The sequence below is a fragment of the Petaurus breviceps genome, unplaced genomic scaffold, assembly GCF_028583685.1.
Source record: "Petaurus breviceps papuanus isolate PSGF00001 unplaced genomic scaffold, PetGlider_PUasm1.0 37, whole genome shotgun sequence".
NCBI lineage: Eukaryota > Metazoa > Chordata > Mammalia > Diprotodontia > Petauridae > Petaurus > Petaurus breviceps.
This window is the reverse complement of record NW_027186296.1, coordinates 106,880,639-106,898,379: the sequence shown is the minus strand read 5'-3', so window position 1 is coordinate 106,898,379 and position 17,741 is coordinate 106,880,639. Positions and strand designations below refer to the sequence as shown.

Genomic DNA, 17,741 nt, shown 5'->3' with positions numbered 1-17,741 from the left:
ATGAAATGTGTTGCTAATATGCACTGGCCCTTCACATTCATTCCTGTAATCTCTTCTCATCTCATAGAATCACTCTGACTTCAAGATATAGCTTGAGAGTTCTAATGCTTCTTTCCTTCTGTAGTTATACCTCTGCCACAGGGGTTGCCTGTACTTGGTTTGGGGAGAGAATGGGTGGTAAGGGAAGAAGGGGATGCTTTTTGTGCGTTTGCCTGGTCATCTCCTTTCTAGGCTCATTTTCTGTGAAGAGCTGGAATACTATGGTTACTGACCATGTGAAGGAGATATTTTAATGCCAAGCCTGATACTAATGGAGATTCTAAGATTGTTGAAATAAAATTCTCAGTTTTGAAGGAAGATGGGCAACAACAGCCAAAAAAAAAGATACCACTTTAATACTATCTTCCAATAGTATTCAATACTATCTTTAATACTATCTACTTGAAAAACTGACCCACTTCCTCAACTTCTAGTGCCCTTTTTTCCAAACTACCTTTAGCTAATTTGTATTCATTTTTTATTCTCCCTTGTCTATATATATATAAAATGGAAGCTCCTTGCATGTAATAATTATTACATTCATTGTATTTGTATCTCCTGGCACATAGTAGGCATTTAATAGATAACTTGCTGATTGATTCATTCACTAACAGACATCAGTATATTTCTCCAGTTTAGACCCTTACCAGCTGTATAAAACACCTTCTACCATGCCCAGCTTTATACCTAGCATTTTTGAGCCTTTGGACTTGAAAATATTTAAAATTAGCAATATATAAGAAATTCTTTTTTTCCCCCTCACCCTCTTAAAGTGTGTTTTATTTCAGAATATAAATTTCGTGCATTCGGATCGGTTATCACTACCAACAGTAAGAGCATATTCTCTGAATACTAGAATTGACCTTTTTTGTGCTTAATGTTCCTTTTCTCTCCAAATAGCCAAACCCTTGATTGCTACAGTATAAAATTAGTTTTAGTACAAAAAGGAAGGTACATATCTAGTCTAACAATTGCCTTGTTGAAAATATCACTTCTCCCTTTGCTTAAAGTCTCATCTTTTTGCCCTTAAGGCAAAATGTTAGAATGTTGCTAAAATGCATTGTATAGTAGAAGTCTTTTTCTCCTCATTTTATAATTTGGTTTCTGCTTCACTGTAACCAAGACTACATACTTTCCTCCTAGCTTACCTTATAACATTATTGAAGCAGTTTTCCAGGATTGATGCTGACATGGCCTTGTAACCAGTTGATTTTTTTATTCATACAGATAAGTTCCTCCTGTTTACTCTATCAGAGGGAATAGCTGACTTTGCCTTTTCTTTGCAGGAAATGTTGGCTGTAGATGCCCCTAGGAGGCACAAGGTATCTGTTCATGTTCTTGCCAGGGAAATGGATTCCTGTAAGTACTCTATCTACTCCATTTTAACTTAGATTTTTAAAAAGCCCCAGTAATCTTCAATTATTTTGTATTTCATTGATGCTAAACCCCAGGCAGATGGCTTGGGGGTTGGATGGTTGCCCCAAACCCAACAATAATATTCTTCATTTTGTGCTATGGAGTGGAAGGAGGGGTGGGAGTTATCTGGGGCTTTGAGACTATTAGAATAGACCTGATAGAAAAGAGGCTCCTATATATAGATTGTGAATGTCTCAATTTAACCCCCCAGGAATATAATTTTTCTGTAATCAATATAGTGTCTTTAATAGTTGTGGGTAACAATTAGGACATAATTAGCATAAGACAGTCTTGTACACAGGTTTATGACAACTTTCTCCCCCAAAATGACTAGGCCAACATTCACCAAGATCCCTAGTAAAGATGTATCCTGCATCAGTGAACCCTGAAAAAGTGCAATCAGTGCTCTTGGTTTATGTTTGATAAATCTCATTAAAATTCTGACTCACTAAAATTCACTCCATAAGATTAATAAGATGCCTACTTTGTGTAATGCAAGATGTGTTTTCTCCTTCAAGCTCTAAGCTTGTGGATTCATGCTCATTTATGGCTTGACATTAAAACATGGTAAAAAAATATGGAGCATCTATTGGATAGAGATATTTCTGTCTTCTCCATCCATGTAGTTTATTTCTCCATATGCACTCCAAATCACGTCCCTAAAGGTGTGTTCTCAGTTTCATTTCTCATCTTGGGCAGTCTTTAATATCTTTCACACTTGGCAACACAGATTTTCTTTATTAATCATGCAAATGAGCACCTCTTGGGGCTTTATAGAAAGTAAGGCACAAGTTTAATATGTTTAGTGAGTAACTTATTACTGCTGGGAGCTATTTTTTTGGTTTGTGTTTTAGTATTTTCTGGGGTGTGAAAAGTACTTTTGAGAGGGCATTTGATGGTGCAGCTTCCTAATTATCTGATTGAAGCAATTGAATGGTTAATCATGAGAAATGCCAGTGTTGGGACCTTCACTGTCATAGGAAGATCAGAGGATGAAGCTTTAGGTTATTGCTCCTCAGCTTTTATAACCATCCTGCCAGGGAGAGATACCCTAGGTACCTTGGGTACTCCTACCCAGGCTAAAGCACCGATTTGTTCTAGTAAGAGGGTGAGCATTTAGCTGAGTAGGAAAGGAACAGAGAGGACTGTGGAAACTGGTATTTGACATCAAAAACTAAAGAATTTTTATTGTATTTTAAAGCAACATTTTTTGCAATAAATCTTAAAGTTATAGTAATACTGTAATTTTCGTTTCAAAAGAAACTACAGCAAACTATACATTTAATTGCATTTTATATTAGAAACCTGATGATTTTTTTTTTTTTGGAAATTGCTCTGGGTTTGCAGGAAAAAGACCCGTGTGACCCATAACTGTTGTTATCTTGTAGGTCCTGTTGTTGGAGAGTTTCCATGTCAGAATGATGTAAATTTGACACAAGCACCAGCCTTACCCCAAGTAAGAAAGCTAAATATGTACTGAAAATGTTGTATTTAGATGATTATCAAAAGAAGAAAGAGACTTGTTATTTTATGCAGCCTCTGACTAAGAGGCTTGGGATCCCAGAATTTTAGAATTTTAGTTTTGTGGGCTCCAGTTCCTTCTTTGGCCCAGCCCAGAAGTTTGGATGTTCCTTCTCCCATTTTATGCCTCCCAGGGGTTTGAAGTGTTCTCTCTTTAAAGCTTGATGAGGGGGAAGCTCAGCCATGATTCCTGTGCAGTGAGGACCAGCTACTTCTTTTGAGAAGTTGGCATTTTATGTGCTAAGTTTACTACCATAGGTTTATGTAGATCTCCCCATTATCCTCTATCCTCTATGGAGGGAGAAATCAGGCCTGTTGTGTTAGCAGCAGTTTTGAAAATCTGAGGTTCTTACTGTTGTGTGTACAAAAGAACAATATTTCCCTGTTGTTTCCAATCTACTTCTTCAGTTAAAGATACTAAGAATTGTTTCTTTTTGACCACAATTACAGCCAGAAGTTATTGAAAACATGACGGAATTCAAGCGGGGCCTGCCACTGTTTCCCCTCGTGAAACCACACATAAATTTCATGGCTGCAAAACTCTGAAGAACCCAACCAGTGGAAAAAATGCAAATGGATCAGCATTCTCATGTCTTCAGCAGGGTTCAGAATCAACGCAATGTTCTTATTAGCGAAACAATCTGGCCCATTTTAGGAGTTTCTGGTTCATTGAAGATTCATACTGTATTAGAGACAGACGATTAGAAAAAGCAATTGCAGTCAAATGACATTATGTAGAGTATTAAAAATCAAAACTAATTAAAATATTAAAGTCTTGTAGATGTAGTATTTTTTAGACTGTTACATATCTATTAAAATATTTAAACTTCCCCTTAATTACTAATAGAAATCTCCCAAACATAACATTTCTTAAAATGTTAAAACTATTCCCGCAGAATGCTCCTTCTCTAACTCTGTAAAATATTCATTTGTCAGAAAAAAAAATACATTAATAAGCCTTTTCTGTAAAAAAGCTCCCTAACTTGATAGAGAAGGCTTCAAAGCTTTTTGAAAGGTGACAGTGTTGGGTAACACCTTTTAAGAAGAAAATTGATCCTCAAAAAAAATGCTTTCTACTGGTTTGTTTAATAAGATCAATGGTGAATATAAAATTTGACAGATAATGGACAAGAAACTATCTTTTTCTTTTACTGGTGAAATCATTGAATTAGTGTAGGCATGGTTTTAATCTTTTTATAAATGTGAACACATTTTATATTCAAATTAGTAGAATGGCTGGAAACGCTAATCTATCCCATTTATTTATGATTCCAAAAACATCATCCTTTTCATCAATTTTATCTCATTTTGAATTTTCTCAGGATTACTGTGTGGCCATTTTCTTTCTGGTTAAAATGATTTTCTTTAAATGCATTTCCTCTTGTTTCTGAGTGGTCTATGGCATTCGTCACTTTTACTTCTTCCCATTCACACACTGCTACCTTAGTTTAACAAGCACAGGTAGAGTCCCCTGAGGGAGTGCCTGACACATTCTTCCAATCTCAAGTGATGTTGTCAAAGCATGCCCAGTGCATCAGAGCTGGCCTCCTGGACTTGCGGCGCCAGACAGAAAGGAGTACGTGAGGTCTGTGAACAGCAGAATCCTGTTCCCATGTGGATCACAAGGGTGAGGTGGTATCAGAGCCACGGTTTTTTGGAGTCATTGTGGAAAATAAAACCCCAGATTATTTTTAACAGCATTGATTTTCTAAAATTCTTAGTAGTCTTACTATGTTGATAAATTAATGCCTTAAAATGTTGATAAATTACTTTAAAAATAAATAGAAAGTAACTGGAGTGAAATAACTGAGGCTTTTATCCCTGAGGTTCTGTCTTTTTTTTTTTTAGGTGAAGTTGATATAGTAGATTCATCTGCTTTTAAAAACATTTGCCATTTTCAAAACTTCAAATGAAATTACAAAGATGTGCTGCTTCCATGTGCTGGTTTCTGTGACATTAGGCTGTCAAACCTGGAGCCACTTGTAACGAACTGAATTCTCAGAACAGCCGGTCACCTCAGTTTTAATGTGACATGGCTTCCTTATGTAAAGTCACAACTTTTCACATCTAAGTTTTTATACTTGCCATTTTTCAAATCTAAAATTGGGGGCATACAAACTGGGGCAAGAATAATTATAATCACAAACATGGAGGCTGCCTTTGAACACTTGGCCCCATTTCTACTTGCAGATGAGCGGTGCTATAATGGTCTTTTTACCCTTTGCCTTCAGGACCTGATTTTCTGAAGGCTTTTGTCATCCATCAGGAGGTTTATGTGTTTATCATTCCCTTCTGGTTATATGTATTTATAGAATATGCAGGTTATTACCAAGCTGCAGATATAAACAAAGTCGATATAAAATGGGCTGGATTGTATGAACATGCCCTTGATGACAGTCCATTAAAATCCACTGGGTAAAACTTTTATGTAGAAAATGAAGTACTATGGATGCAATTTTAACTTTTTTAAAAAAATTGGGTGAAATTTAACAGTATCAACTAATTTTTATGAGGAAGGTCTTTTTTAAGTTCTGGAAGATGGCTTGTGTGGTGTGCCAGAACCGCGTCTGTCCTCTGGCCTTTTACCCAGTTTCTGAGTTGATCTAAGCAGCAGTTTGATAACTCAGGCATATTTAATGGGTCATTTCAATGGATCCAAAGCTGCAGTGTCTATAAGCAATAACAGACTATCTAGGATACTGTTATTTACTCTTAGTGCTTGTTCAATCAATTTGTGAAAGAAACCGTAAATTATTAGTTCCATGTAACTTTTTAAAGGCTTCTTTTAAGTAGTTGATGTGGAATTGAGAGCATGTGACAGCCAGTGTGGCCATGTGCTGGGCTTATCCTGTTTACAAATAAATGGTCTGAATTTAACCTGCAGAGTTTGCTTTCGTATTCTTCTTAGTTTACCATATTTTGGGAGAGTAAGTAATTATTAATTGATTAACCACCTGATGTGCTAAGGAGTGGCTAAACCAACCAGGAGCCAGACTGGAGACTACTTTCAGATTTTTTTTTTCTACATATGCTTTCTGGCAACTTTCAGCAGTTATAGTATTTGAAAATGGACTAGAGGGCAGCTAGGTGGTGCAGTGAATAGAGCACTGGCCCTGGAGTCAGGAGGACCTGAGTTCAAATGTGGCCTCAGACACATAACACTTATCAGCTGTGTGACCTTGGGCAAGTCACTTAACCCCAGTTGTCCTGCCCTCCCCCCTCCAAAAAACAAAAGCAAAAAAACAAAGAAAATGGACTAGAAAAGGCAAGTTGTTTCTGATGCAGAAAATCCTGGTGTTCCAAAAAAAAAAATCACGTAGCACTGATTCCAGCCCAACAGAAAATGGTTCCCCTTCATAGATGTGCACAGAGCAGCACATTTATAAATGAAGGGAGATCACTTTATCCCAGTCTCAAAGTACTGCTCACTTCTAATGTGCTGGAAGATTCAAAGGCCACCTTAAACAGACATTTACTGCCTCCTGCTGGTGTCTCTGTTCTTCCTCTGGAGTGTCCTGGGTGCTTCTGGTCATCTGGGGCTTCTAGTGTGACTTTTCCCTGGATATATGCGTATCTGGGACCTGCTGGTAAGGAGAAACAGTCTCTCTGCCAATTCCAGCCCCTGACTCACCCATGTCCAAAGAATCCAGCCTTATGAGCCATCGCTAACTGCTTAGTCCAAGCAGCCCTGTTTTGGTTGTTTCCTGCAGGCCTCAGCAAAGCTGTCCCTGTAACCCAGTCAGCATTTCCTTTGACCAATTTAGTAGCAGCATCCAAAAGAGCTTTCTAATGGGGTGACAGTGCAGAGGTGAAAAGTGACCAACTTTTTGCCTTTGGCTTGGTCAGTACTGTTTCCACAAGGACAAAAAAACAAAGTAGTAATTTCTGCTACGTAAGTCTCCCTTCTCCAGGAATAGTATCAGCCTGTCAGCTCTTAACCTGTGGTTACACCATGAATGACTCTGAGAAGCACCACTCCTGTTGTAGTATCACTTTCCTTTATGGACTGGATGACATTTCTTTTGATTTATTGCAGAGAAATTCAGTTGATAGTAATACTTAATTATTCACTCTCCTGGCATTCTCTTTAAAGATTGTTACATTTTCATTTGGCTCCCATCTTAAATTACTTTCAGGTTATATAATAACTGACTCAACTAATATTTTAAAATTTGCGGAGTACTTACCCTACATCAGCTCAATTTAGTGATAACTCTTAGGGTTTAGTGCTACAGATATTCCAGTTTTAAAGATGAAGAAACAGGGTCTGACATTAAACAACTTGTCTTATCACAGAGCTCATGTCAGAAATAGGATTTGAACCAAGGTTTTCAGCAGAGTAGCTTCTACACTACTTGGTCTCAGAGTATCTTACTAAGTGAGTCTTAACTTCCTGTCTGTTACTATGCTTTAATGATAAAGTTGGAAATAATATTTTTTTTCTTTTTGGAGGGGGGAGGGCAGGACAATTGGGGTTAAGTGACTTGTCCAAGGTCATGTGGCTAGTAAGTGTTAAGTGTCTGACGCCGGATTTGAACTCAGGTCCTCCTGACTCTGGGGCCGGTGCTCTCTATTCACGGTGCCACCTAATTGCCCCAAGTTGGAAATAATCTTAATATTTGTGTGGTACATGACAGTTTTTGGAGTGTTTTCACATGCACTCTTATTTGACACAACCATCTATTGTGGTAAAGGCCAATGAGATGACACATATTTTAAAGTATTTTGCAAACCTAAAAAGGCCCATAAATGTGAGCTCTTGTACTTATGACTGATAAAACTCAAAAGAAAAGCATAACGCCCTCCTAGTTACAAGAGGTAGAACTTGGCCTAGAATCCTCATCTCCCCATGCCTCTTGTCCCATACCATCTAGTAGATGTCACCACAGTTAGGCCATGCCTTAATGGACTCCTGGGATACAGTCATGCTCTCTAAGCCCCCTTCAGGAATCACATGATTCCTGAGCTGCAGCTCATTGGATTGGTGAAGTTCATAAAGATCTAAGCACTGAAGCGTGGATGGGCCCTTGGCTCTTGAGAAGTTCATTCCAGCACACCAGAGAGCTTGGGATCTACTAGGTACTCTGTCTTTAGGAAATAGTTGGCCCGAGAAAAAAATGAGAAAAATGCACTTCCCTCCCCATTTTGCAGGTGTGTATGTGTATGTGTGGATGGGAGCATAGGTATGGTGGAGTATTGAATATATTGTCAAAAACAGTTAATATCTTGGTTGATTTTACCGAATTTCTTTTTTAAAATGTTTGTTGCAAGGAAGAGTTTACCTGGAGAAGGGAGAGGGAAGGGACATATTCTGAAATGAAGGAGATACAGAAAAAAAAGATAGCAATAAAAATAAGATTTTTTTTTACAAGTACACAGTTAGACTTAGTCAAGTATTTTTCTAAATAAGATCTTGTTCCTGCTGCAGCCACATGCTTAAAAACAAAGAAATACTTATCAACGTTGTTACAAATGTTGGTGATTTGATACTTCTAGCCACAAGTGATTCAGCAACACAAAATGGTCCACTATACATCTCCACCAGTAACGGCTTAGTTGGGATGGGGACAAGGAATGCCAAGTCCAACAAGCTACCAATCGGACATTTTATCAAATTGTCCTGCAGTGGAATTGTGGGTGAGCCACTTCATGATACTGAGCCTCAGTATCTTTATGAAATGAGGATGGATGAGCTCTAAAGTCCTAAATATAAAATTCAGATTCTATAAATATGCCTCTTGTGATGCTCTGACGCCCTTTCTGAGGACATTTTGCTCTTACACTTAGCATATCATTTAACACTGCAATGGGATAAGTGCCAAGATGACCCACATTCTTGGTTTGAGAAGATTGTAATTTATTATGAATGGCCTCTTCCGAAGACTGATTTCTCTCCCAGCAGAATGGTAATTTGTTCTCCAATGAGAGACATTTTGAATGATTTAAATTCCTATTTGCTATAATGGAATAATATTGTGACTTGTGAATCAGAATATTAAATTATATATGACATTACTTTTTTTTTTTCGTGAAATTTTCTTTTTGGTGGGAAAAAATCCTGAACTGTAGTATTCAGAGAATTCTTCAAATTTATTCTCTAATGTAGTCAATCTTGAGGCATAGGAGATGAAACCCTATCCTCTAGTAACACCAACACTTAAAGTAGGTGCTCCAACCCTGTTCAGAACAGGACATGCTCTACTTAGACTTCTCTATTTGAAAAACTGTAGTAGCAATAGATCGCATGTTAAAAAGCTGTATTGCTAGGGGTTAGGAAGACCTGAATTTAAATCTCACTTCCACAAATGTGAAAATAGCCATGTGGCCTTGGACAAGTTACTTCATGCTCTTTGTCCTCTGTTTACTTTTTAAAAATAACTTATTTTCAGCATTCTTTTTAGAAGAAATGTTTAGGGGAAGCTAGGTGGCGCAATGAATAGAGCACCAGCCCCAGAGTCAGGAGGACCTGAGTTCAAATCCAGCCTCAGACACTTAACACTAGCCCTGTGACCTTGGGCAAGTCACTTAACCCCAATTGCCCCTCCAAAAAAAAGTGGGAAAAAATTTTTTTTAGTTCCAATTTCTCACTCCAGCCCCTCCTCCACCCACTGTGAAGGCAAGCAATGTATAAAATATACATGTGATATCATGCAAAACATTTCTGTTAGACATGTTGCCAAAAAAAAGTGAAAAAAATTATACTTCAGTTTATACTCAGAGTTCAGTACTCTCTCTGAAGGTGAATGGCATTTTTTTTTTTATCATGAGTCCTTCAGAATTGTCTTGGATCATCATTGAATTGATCAGAGTAGCTAAGTCTTTCGCAGTTGATTGCTGTTAGTGTGTACAGTGATCGGGTTCTACTCATTTTACTCTGCATCAATTCATATAGGTCTATCCAAGGTTTTTGTTGTTGTTTTGTTTTTAAACATCCTGGTCATTATTTCTTAGAGCACAATAATATTCCATTGGGGCAGTAGGCAGTATATTAGAGTGCTGGACCTGGAATCAGGAAGACTCCTCTTCCAGAGTTCAAACTGAGCCTCAGACACTAGCTGGCTGACCCTGGCCAAATCACTTAACCTTGTTTGCCTCAGTTTCTTCATCTGTAAGATGAGCTGGAGAAGGAATAGCAAACTATTCCAGTATCTTTGCCAAGAAAACCCCAAATGGGGGTCATGAAAAGGTGGACATGACTGAACAACAACAAAGTATTCCATCACAATCATATAGCACAATTTGTTTAGCCATTCCCCACTTGATGAATATAACCTCAATTTCCAATTCTTTGCCACCACAAAAAGAGCTGCTAGAAATATTTTTGTAATTATAGGTTCTTTTCCTTTTTCTTTGCTCTCTTTGGGATACAGACGTAGGATTGGTATTGCTGGATCAAAGGGTATGATGCACAGTTTTATAACCCTTTGGGCATATTCCCAAATTGTTCTCCAGAATGGTTGAACTAGTTAAGAACTTTACCAAGAATTCATTAAATGCCCCTATTTTTACATATCCCTTCCAGCATTTATCATTTGCCTTTTTTAAATCACATTAGCCAATCTAATAAGTGTGAGATGGTACCTCAGAATTGTTTTAATTTGTATTTCTTTAATCAGTGGCAATTTTGAGCACTTTCTCATATGACTATAGATATCTGATTTATTTTGAAAACTACTTGTTCATATCCTTTAACCATTTATCAATTGGGGATTAGCTCTTAATGTTTTATAAATTTGACTCAGTTCCCTGTATTTTTGAGAATTGAGGCCTTTTTCAGAGAAACTTGCTATAAAAATTTTTTTTATATATTGCTTCATTGTGGTACCTTTTAGCAAAATGTAGTTTCCTGCATATTTTTTAAAATTAGATCTATTTTTGCTTTTACTTTGAGTAAACTGCTACTTCTGCCTTTTTTTTTTTTTACCTCAGCTGAAGCATAATAGATTCTGCCTTAGCACCTCTTATTTTAACTCTGTGTGTGTTTTTCTGTTTCAAGTGTGTTGCTTATAAGCAACATATAGGATTCTGGTTTCTAATTCATTCTGCTGTGTCTGCTTCTGTTTTATAGGTGTGTTCAGCCCATTCACATTCATGGTTATGATTATTAACTGCATATTTCCCTCCATTCTGTTTTCTTCTGTTTATCCTTTTTTCTTTTTACCATCCCTCCTCAAAAGTCTGTTTTGCTTCTGATCACTGACTCCCTTAATCCACCTTTTTTTCACCACCAGCACCCCTTTTTCTTTTCCTCCCTTTCTCCTTCTACTTCCCCTGTTGGATAAGATAGATTTCTATACCCAAGTGTGTGTGTGTGTGTGTGTGTGTGTGTGTGTGTGTGTGTGTGTATATATATGTGTGTGTGTGTGTATTCTTCCCTCTTTGAATCAGTTCCAGTGAGAATAAGGTTCAAACGTTGCCTACCACCTCCCTTTCCCACACTTCCATTTTCACTTCTACTATAAAAATTCTTCCTTGAGTGTCTCTTATGTAACAAAAATTTCCCCATTCTTCCTCTCCCCCCTTCACCCAGGCAGTCCCTCTTTCTCACCCATCCTTTTTTTTTACGATCATCCTAGCATAATCAACTCACACTCATGCTTTCCATCTATGTATATTCCTTCTAACCACCTTAATAATAAAGTTCTTAGGAGTTACATGTACCACTTTCCCATATAGGAATTAACAGTTTAACTTTATTGCATCCCTTATGATTTCTCTTTCATGTTTTCTTTTTTATGCTTTAGTCTGAATATAGAATTTTCTATTCAGTTCTGTTCTGTTTTGTTTTGTTTCATCAGAAATGCTTGGAAGTCCTCAATTTCATTAAATATCCACTTTCCCCCCTTGAAGGATTATTATTAGTTTTGTTGGATAGGTGATTCTTGGTTTTAATCCTAGTTACTTTGTGTTTTAGAATATTGTATTAAAAGTCCTTTAAATATAGAAACTGCTACATCTTGTGTTATCCTGACCATGGCTCCATGACTTTTGAATGATTTCTTCCTGGCTGCTTGGAATATTTTTCCTTACCTTGGAGCTCTGGAATTTGGCTATAATATTCCTGAGAGTTTTTATTTTGGGATTTCTTTCAGGAGGCGATAGGATTCTTCCCATTGCTGTTTTATTCTTTGGATCTAAGATGTTGAGGCCATTTGTCTTTATAATTTCTTAATGTCTAGGCTATTTTTTTTTATCATGGCTTTCAGGTAGTCCAATAATTCTTAAATTAGGGTGGCCAGGTGGCACAGTGAGTAAGAGCACTGGCCCCAGAGTCGGGAGAGACCTGAGATTGAATCTGGGATCAGATACTTAGCACCATACCCAGAAATAACTGGCCATGTAAACTTGAGCAAGTTATTTAACTCCAATTGCTTTTTAAAAAATAATAATAATTCTGGGGCAGCCAGGTAGCACAGCGAGTAAGAGCACCGGCTCCAGTGTCAGAACGACCTGGAGATCGAATCCCAGGACACTTAGCACCCACCCAGAAACACCTGGCCATGTAACCTTGAGCAAGTTACTTAACCCCAATTGCTTAGGGGAGGCCAGGTGGCTCAGCGAGTAAGAGCACCGGCTCCAGTGTTGGGACGACCTGGAGATCAAATCCCGGGCTCAGGCACTCAGCACCACACCCAGAAATAACTGGCTGTGTAACCTTGAGCAAGTTACTTAACCCTGATTGCTTAAAAAATAATAATAATAATAATAATTCTTAAATTATCTTTCCTTAATCTTATTTTCCAGATCACTTGTTTTTCTGATGAGATAGTTCACATTTTCTTCCATTTGTCATTCTTTTGACTTTGTTTTTTTGTCTCTTGATATCTCATCAGCTTTTACTTGCCCAATTCTGATTGTTAAGAAGTTATTTTCTTCAGTGAGCTTTTGTACCTCATTTTCCACTTAGCTAATTCTGCTTTTTAAGGAGTTCTTTTCTTTATTGAATTTTTGTGCCTCTTTTATCATTCGGCCAATTCTGTTTTGTTTTGTTTTGTTTTTAGAGGGCAATTGGTGTTAAGTGACTTGCCCAAGGTCACATGGTTAGTTTTTTTGTGTGTGTCAAGTGTCTGAGACCGGATTTGAACTCAGGTCCTCCTGAGTCCAGGGCCGATGCTCTATTCACTGTGCCACCTAGACACCCCTAATTCTTTTTTTTTAAGGTGTCATTCTCTTCAGTATATTTTTTGGGGGGTGCCTTTTTACTAACCTGGTTTTTTTTTTTGAGGGGGAAAAAGCAAGGTAATTGGGGTTAAGTGACTTACCCAAGGTCACATAGCTAGTAAGTGTAAGGTGTCTAAGGCCATATTTGAACTCAGGTCCTCCTGACTCCAGGGCTGGTGCTCTATTCACTGCACCACCTAGCTGCCTCTAATTCTCTTTTCATAATTTTCTAGCATTATTCATTTCTTTTCCCATTTTTTCCTCTACTATTCATCTTTCTCTCTTTTTTAAAACTTCCAGGAATTCTTTTTTTTTTTTTTTTTAAAGCAATCGGGGTTAAGTAACTTGCTCAAGGTTACATGGCCAGTTATTTCTGGGTGTGGTACTGAGTATCTGAGCCCAGATTTGATCCAGGTCATCGGGACACTGGAGCCGGTGCTCTTACTCGCTGAGCCACCTGGCCGCCCCTAAGCAATTGGGGTTAAGTAACTTGCTCAAAGTTACATGGCCAGGTGTTTCTGGGTGTGGTACTGAGTATCTGAGCCCAGATTTGATCCGGGTCATCCCGACACTGGAGCCAGTGCTCTTACTCGCTGTGCTACCTGGCCGCCCCTACTTCCAGGAATTCTTGATGTTCTTGGTTCCAATTCGTATTTTTCTTTGAGGCTTTCCTTGCAACTGGTTTCATATTGGTGTCTTCTGAGTTTATGTCTTGGTTTCTCTGTTCTGTAGTAGCTTTTTATGGTCAAGTTCTTTTTCTTTTATTATTTGCCCATTTTTCTAGCCCATTTCTTGACTTTTAACTGTATGTTAAAGTTGGGCTTTTCTCACCTGGCAATGGGAAAGCACATTCCAAGCTTTAAGCTTTTTTGTGCTGCTGTTTCCAGAGCCAGTTCTGGGGATATGCAAGTTTTCATTGCTTCCTCAGTGGTGGTGTCCTAGTCTGCTCTCTGGTGTAAGGGGTCCATTTCTCTGTAGCCACAAGCACTAGCATTCCTGCTAGTGGGCCCAGGACCCCTGCTCCTTTGTAACCTGCACCCAGCATCAACTCAGGGTACTCTTTTTGACCAGTTGTCTGATACTCTGAGACACCTCTGGGCTGAGCACTCTCACAGCTGCTATTCCTGCTGCTGCTGTTTCTCCTCCTGCAGCGGCCACCTCTAGTGACCACTTTTCGTGTTATCATTGCTTGCCCTTTGGGCTAGTCTCCACACTGGTGTCACAGACCTCTCCTACAAACCTTCCAGGTTGTCTTGGACTGGAAAAATGTCTCACCCTGACCTTTTATTGGCTATACTCCAGAATTCTATCTGACACATTATTTTAAAGTTGTTTGGAGAATGTTGGCAGAATTTAGCAAGGTTACTGTCCTTACACTGGCATCTTGACTCTGCCCTTCTGTCCTCTTTTTTCTTATCTGAAAAATAAAAAGATTGCCATGATCTCTAAGGTCACTTCTAGCTCTAAATTCTTTGAGTACCTGAGTCAAGTTCTGGGTTTGAGTTCTAATTCTGGCACATGCCATGACCCCAGGCAAGTTAATTCACCCTTGTGACTTGTGTGGGTCAGAGATCTTTTTAGAGCTTAGGAGTCACTACAAGGCATCCACCAAACACTGTTTTGATCTCTTTAGTTCAATACAAAACAATGCAAACAAGCCTTTATTAAAGCCCCTGCTTTGTAAAATCACTGTTCTGGGCACTAAGGATGCAAAGACAAAAGGACAAACCAGTCTCTGCCCTCAGGAAGCTTACTTCATAATGGAATGCAACATGTAAATATATGTATATATAGGATAATTTAAGAAGGAAGGAGACCACTAACACTAGTGGGGAAAGGGGGATCTGGAAAAGCTTTCTAAAGGAGGTGGCACTGGAATTGAACTTTGAAGAAAGCTAGGGTTTCTAAGAAATAATAGTTGATGTACTGCATTCCAGGCATGGGACAGCCTAAGCAAAACCATGGGTTCAGTAGAGGTAGAATCCCAAGTTCAGGGAATAGCAAGTTGGTCAGATTGATAGTGATATGGTCACATTTGTATTTTGAGGAGACTTTTGGCAGTTGTGTGGAGGAAACACTACAGAGGAGAGACACAGAAAGCCAAGAGTCCAATTATAAGGCCATTGAAAATCGCCCAAGTGAGAGGTAAGAAGTGAACCCCAACACATTGGCCATGAAAGTATAGAAAAGGGACAGATGGTTAGAGGTAGACTTGGCCAAATATGGCAACTGATTGGAAGGGGTAAGGGGGCAAGGGAACAAACAGTTACATTGTGCCTAGTATTTTTAAGACAAAACAGAAAAGAGGAAAAAACCAGCACAACTGATCAATACATTGAAAAAGAAAACATAAGTGTGTACCATCTGGACCTCTGTGAAGGGTTGGGAGCATCCTCTCATATTGCTTCCTTAAAGCCAGGCTTGTTTTTTGCAATAGTGTGTGTGTGTGTGTGTGTGTGTGTGTGTGTGTGTGTTCTTTCCATTTGTATGTATATTGTTCTCCTGACTCTGCTTACTTTACTCGCATCAGTTCATGTAGATCTTTCCATGCTTCTCTGTATTCATCACATTCATTATTTCTTTCTTTCTTTTTTTTTTTTTGCTTTTTGGAGGGCAATTTAGGTTAAGTGACTTGCCCAAGGTCACATGGCTAGTTTTGTGTGTGTGTGTGTGTTAAGTGTCTGAGGCTAGATCCAAATCCAGGTCCTCCTGACTCCAGGGCCAGTCTCTATTCACTGTGCCACCTAGCCGCCCTATTCATTATTTCTTATAGCACAGTCATATTCCGTTATATCAGTCATATTCCATTATATTTGTGTACCACAATTTATTTTGTTTGCAGTTCAGTCGTGACTCCATTTGGGGTTTTCTTGGCAAAGATACTAGAGTGGTTTGCCATTTCCTTCTTCAGTTTGTTTTACAGATGAGGAAACAGGCAAATTAGAATTCAGTGACTTGCCCAGGATCACACAGCTAGTATGTGTCTGAGGCCAGATATGAACTCAGGAAGATGAGTCTTTTTGACTTCAGCCTCAGCACTCTATCCACCTTGCCACCAATTGCCCTTTGCTATTCTTAAGTCATGTTTAGCTCTTCATGACCCCATTTGGCATTTTCTTGACATCTAATGGGTGTAAGGTGAAACCTTGGGTTTGTTTTAATTATATTTTCTCTTACTATATTAGTGATTTGGAACATTTTTTTTATATGGTTTCTGCGAGCTTGCCATTTCTTTTTTGGGAATTACCTGATCGTATCCTTTGACCTTTTACCTACTGAGAGAATATGTCTTATTCTTACATATTTGTATTAATTCCCTTAATATTTTAAATATTACATCTTTGTCAGATAAATTTTCAGTAAAGATTTTCTCCAGATGATTTTTACTTCCCATTCTGACATGATTTTATTAATGCAAAACTTTTCAGTTTTATGTAACCAAAATTATCCACTCATCAATAACTTAAATGACACAATTTACATCCACAGTCCTTCCCTTTATTCTCTATCATTAAAATCCTTTCTCCTGTTCACTACTAACAGTCCTGTAGTATTGGCCCATCCCTAACAATTCCCTTATTTAAATCAGTTGGTTCTCCAAAAACTAGCCTGGTTCCAAGTATGCAGGGTAGTTTTGCCATGCTTCCCTGCCCTAAATGCCTCCCTTCCTTAGCAGATGTCTGAAATGCTACCATTAGGGATTCATTAGAGTTCTAAAGTTTTTCAATCTTCCAGGGTTTCCATTAAAATGTGAATATTCCTAGTGGTCCCATGATCTTAAACCTTTATTAGCTCTTACTTAGGAAAGATAATGACAGCTGGGGGAGTGAGGACGGGGCCTCAGGACAGATAGGGATGCCAAAAACTAGATCACACAATAATGAAGGTGGGACAAAGGTCGCCTTTGCCACAGTTTGGGTTGGTCAGTCTTGGCTTTGTCTACTTAGTAGGAAGGACTGTTGATCCCAGAGGGCCCTCCCAGAAAAGACTTTTTACCAAGGCAAGGGTCAGAAGAAAAAAAGCCTAACTTTTTCTTTGAAATCACAGCTCCTTCAGACACTTTTTTCTTGGTTCTACCATATTGGTGTTTGACAAAGGCCACAGTTCTATTATTGTACTATCTTCTTATATAGAATTTCAGTGCCTTATAAAATCTTCATGGGTTTCATCTTCTCATGTTGCACTAAATTACAGCTGCTTCTGCTTCCCCCTGTAAAGCAGGGGGAGAGAGAGAGAAAAAATCTGTAGGCACTGGTTTAAGATTAATTTATTAAGTGGGAAGTTGTGGAAATGAAAATAGCCATTTTTAACAATCAGCGGACTTGACCAAGAGCAAAGCTAACAGTGGAAGTCTCTCATTGCTCTGCAGAGCTGGCAGCCATCAAGTCTTACAATTATGCATCAAGGAAAGCAACCCCTGGGAAATACATGGCAATCTGGTGTTTCCCAATTCAGGGCTAATGAGCATGGATCAGATCCAAGGTTCCCAAGGCCAAAAAAATCTGAGTTTCTTCATTGCTGTGCTCCTTGTCTTCCCCCAGTAGCCTTACTTTTTGCCATTCTCCCCTTCACCTCCTCCCCTATTTAAAGTGATATGTTTTACA

At 38.5% G+C, this 17,741-nt stretch overlaps 1 protein-coding gene across 6 annotated transcripts in view; it reads left to right on the top strand.

Moving 5' to 3' along the window:
* Positions 1-5,859, top strand: part of IDE (insulin degrading enzyme) — a 416,199-nt gene extending 410,340 nt beyond the window's left edge. For all 6 annotated transcript variants that reach the window (XM_069099238.1, XM_069099239.1, XM_069099236.1 and 3 more), the window contains 3 exons: positions 1,326-1,398; positions 2,844-2,911; positions 3,427-5,859. In XM_069099238.1, coding sequence (XP_068955339.1) covers positions 1,326-1,398; positions 2,844-2,911; positions 3,427-3,522 — 237 coding nt within the window. In that variant the 3' untranslated portion in view covers positions 3,523-5,859. The remainder of the gene's footprint in view (positions 1-1,325; positions 1,399-2,843; positions 2,912-3,426) is intronic.
* The last annotated feature ends 11,882 nt before the right edge of the window (positions 5,860-17,741 follow it).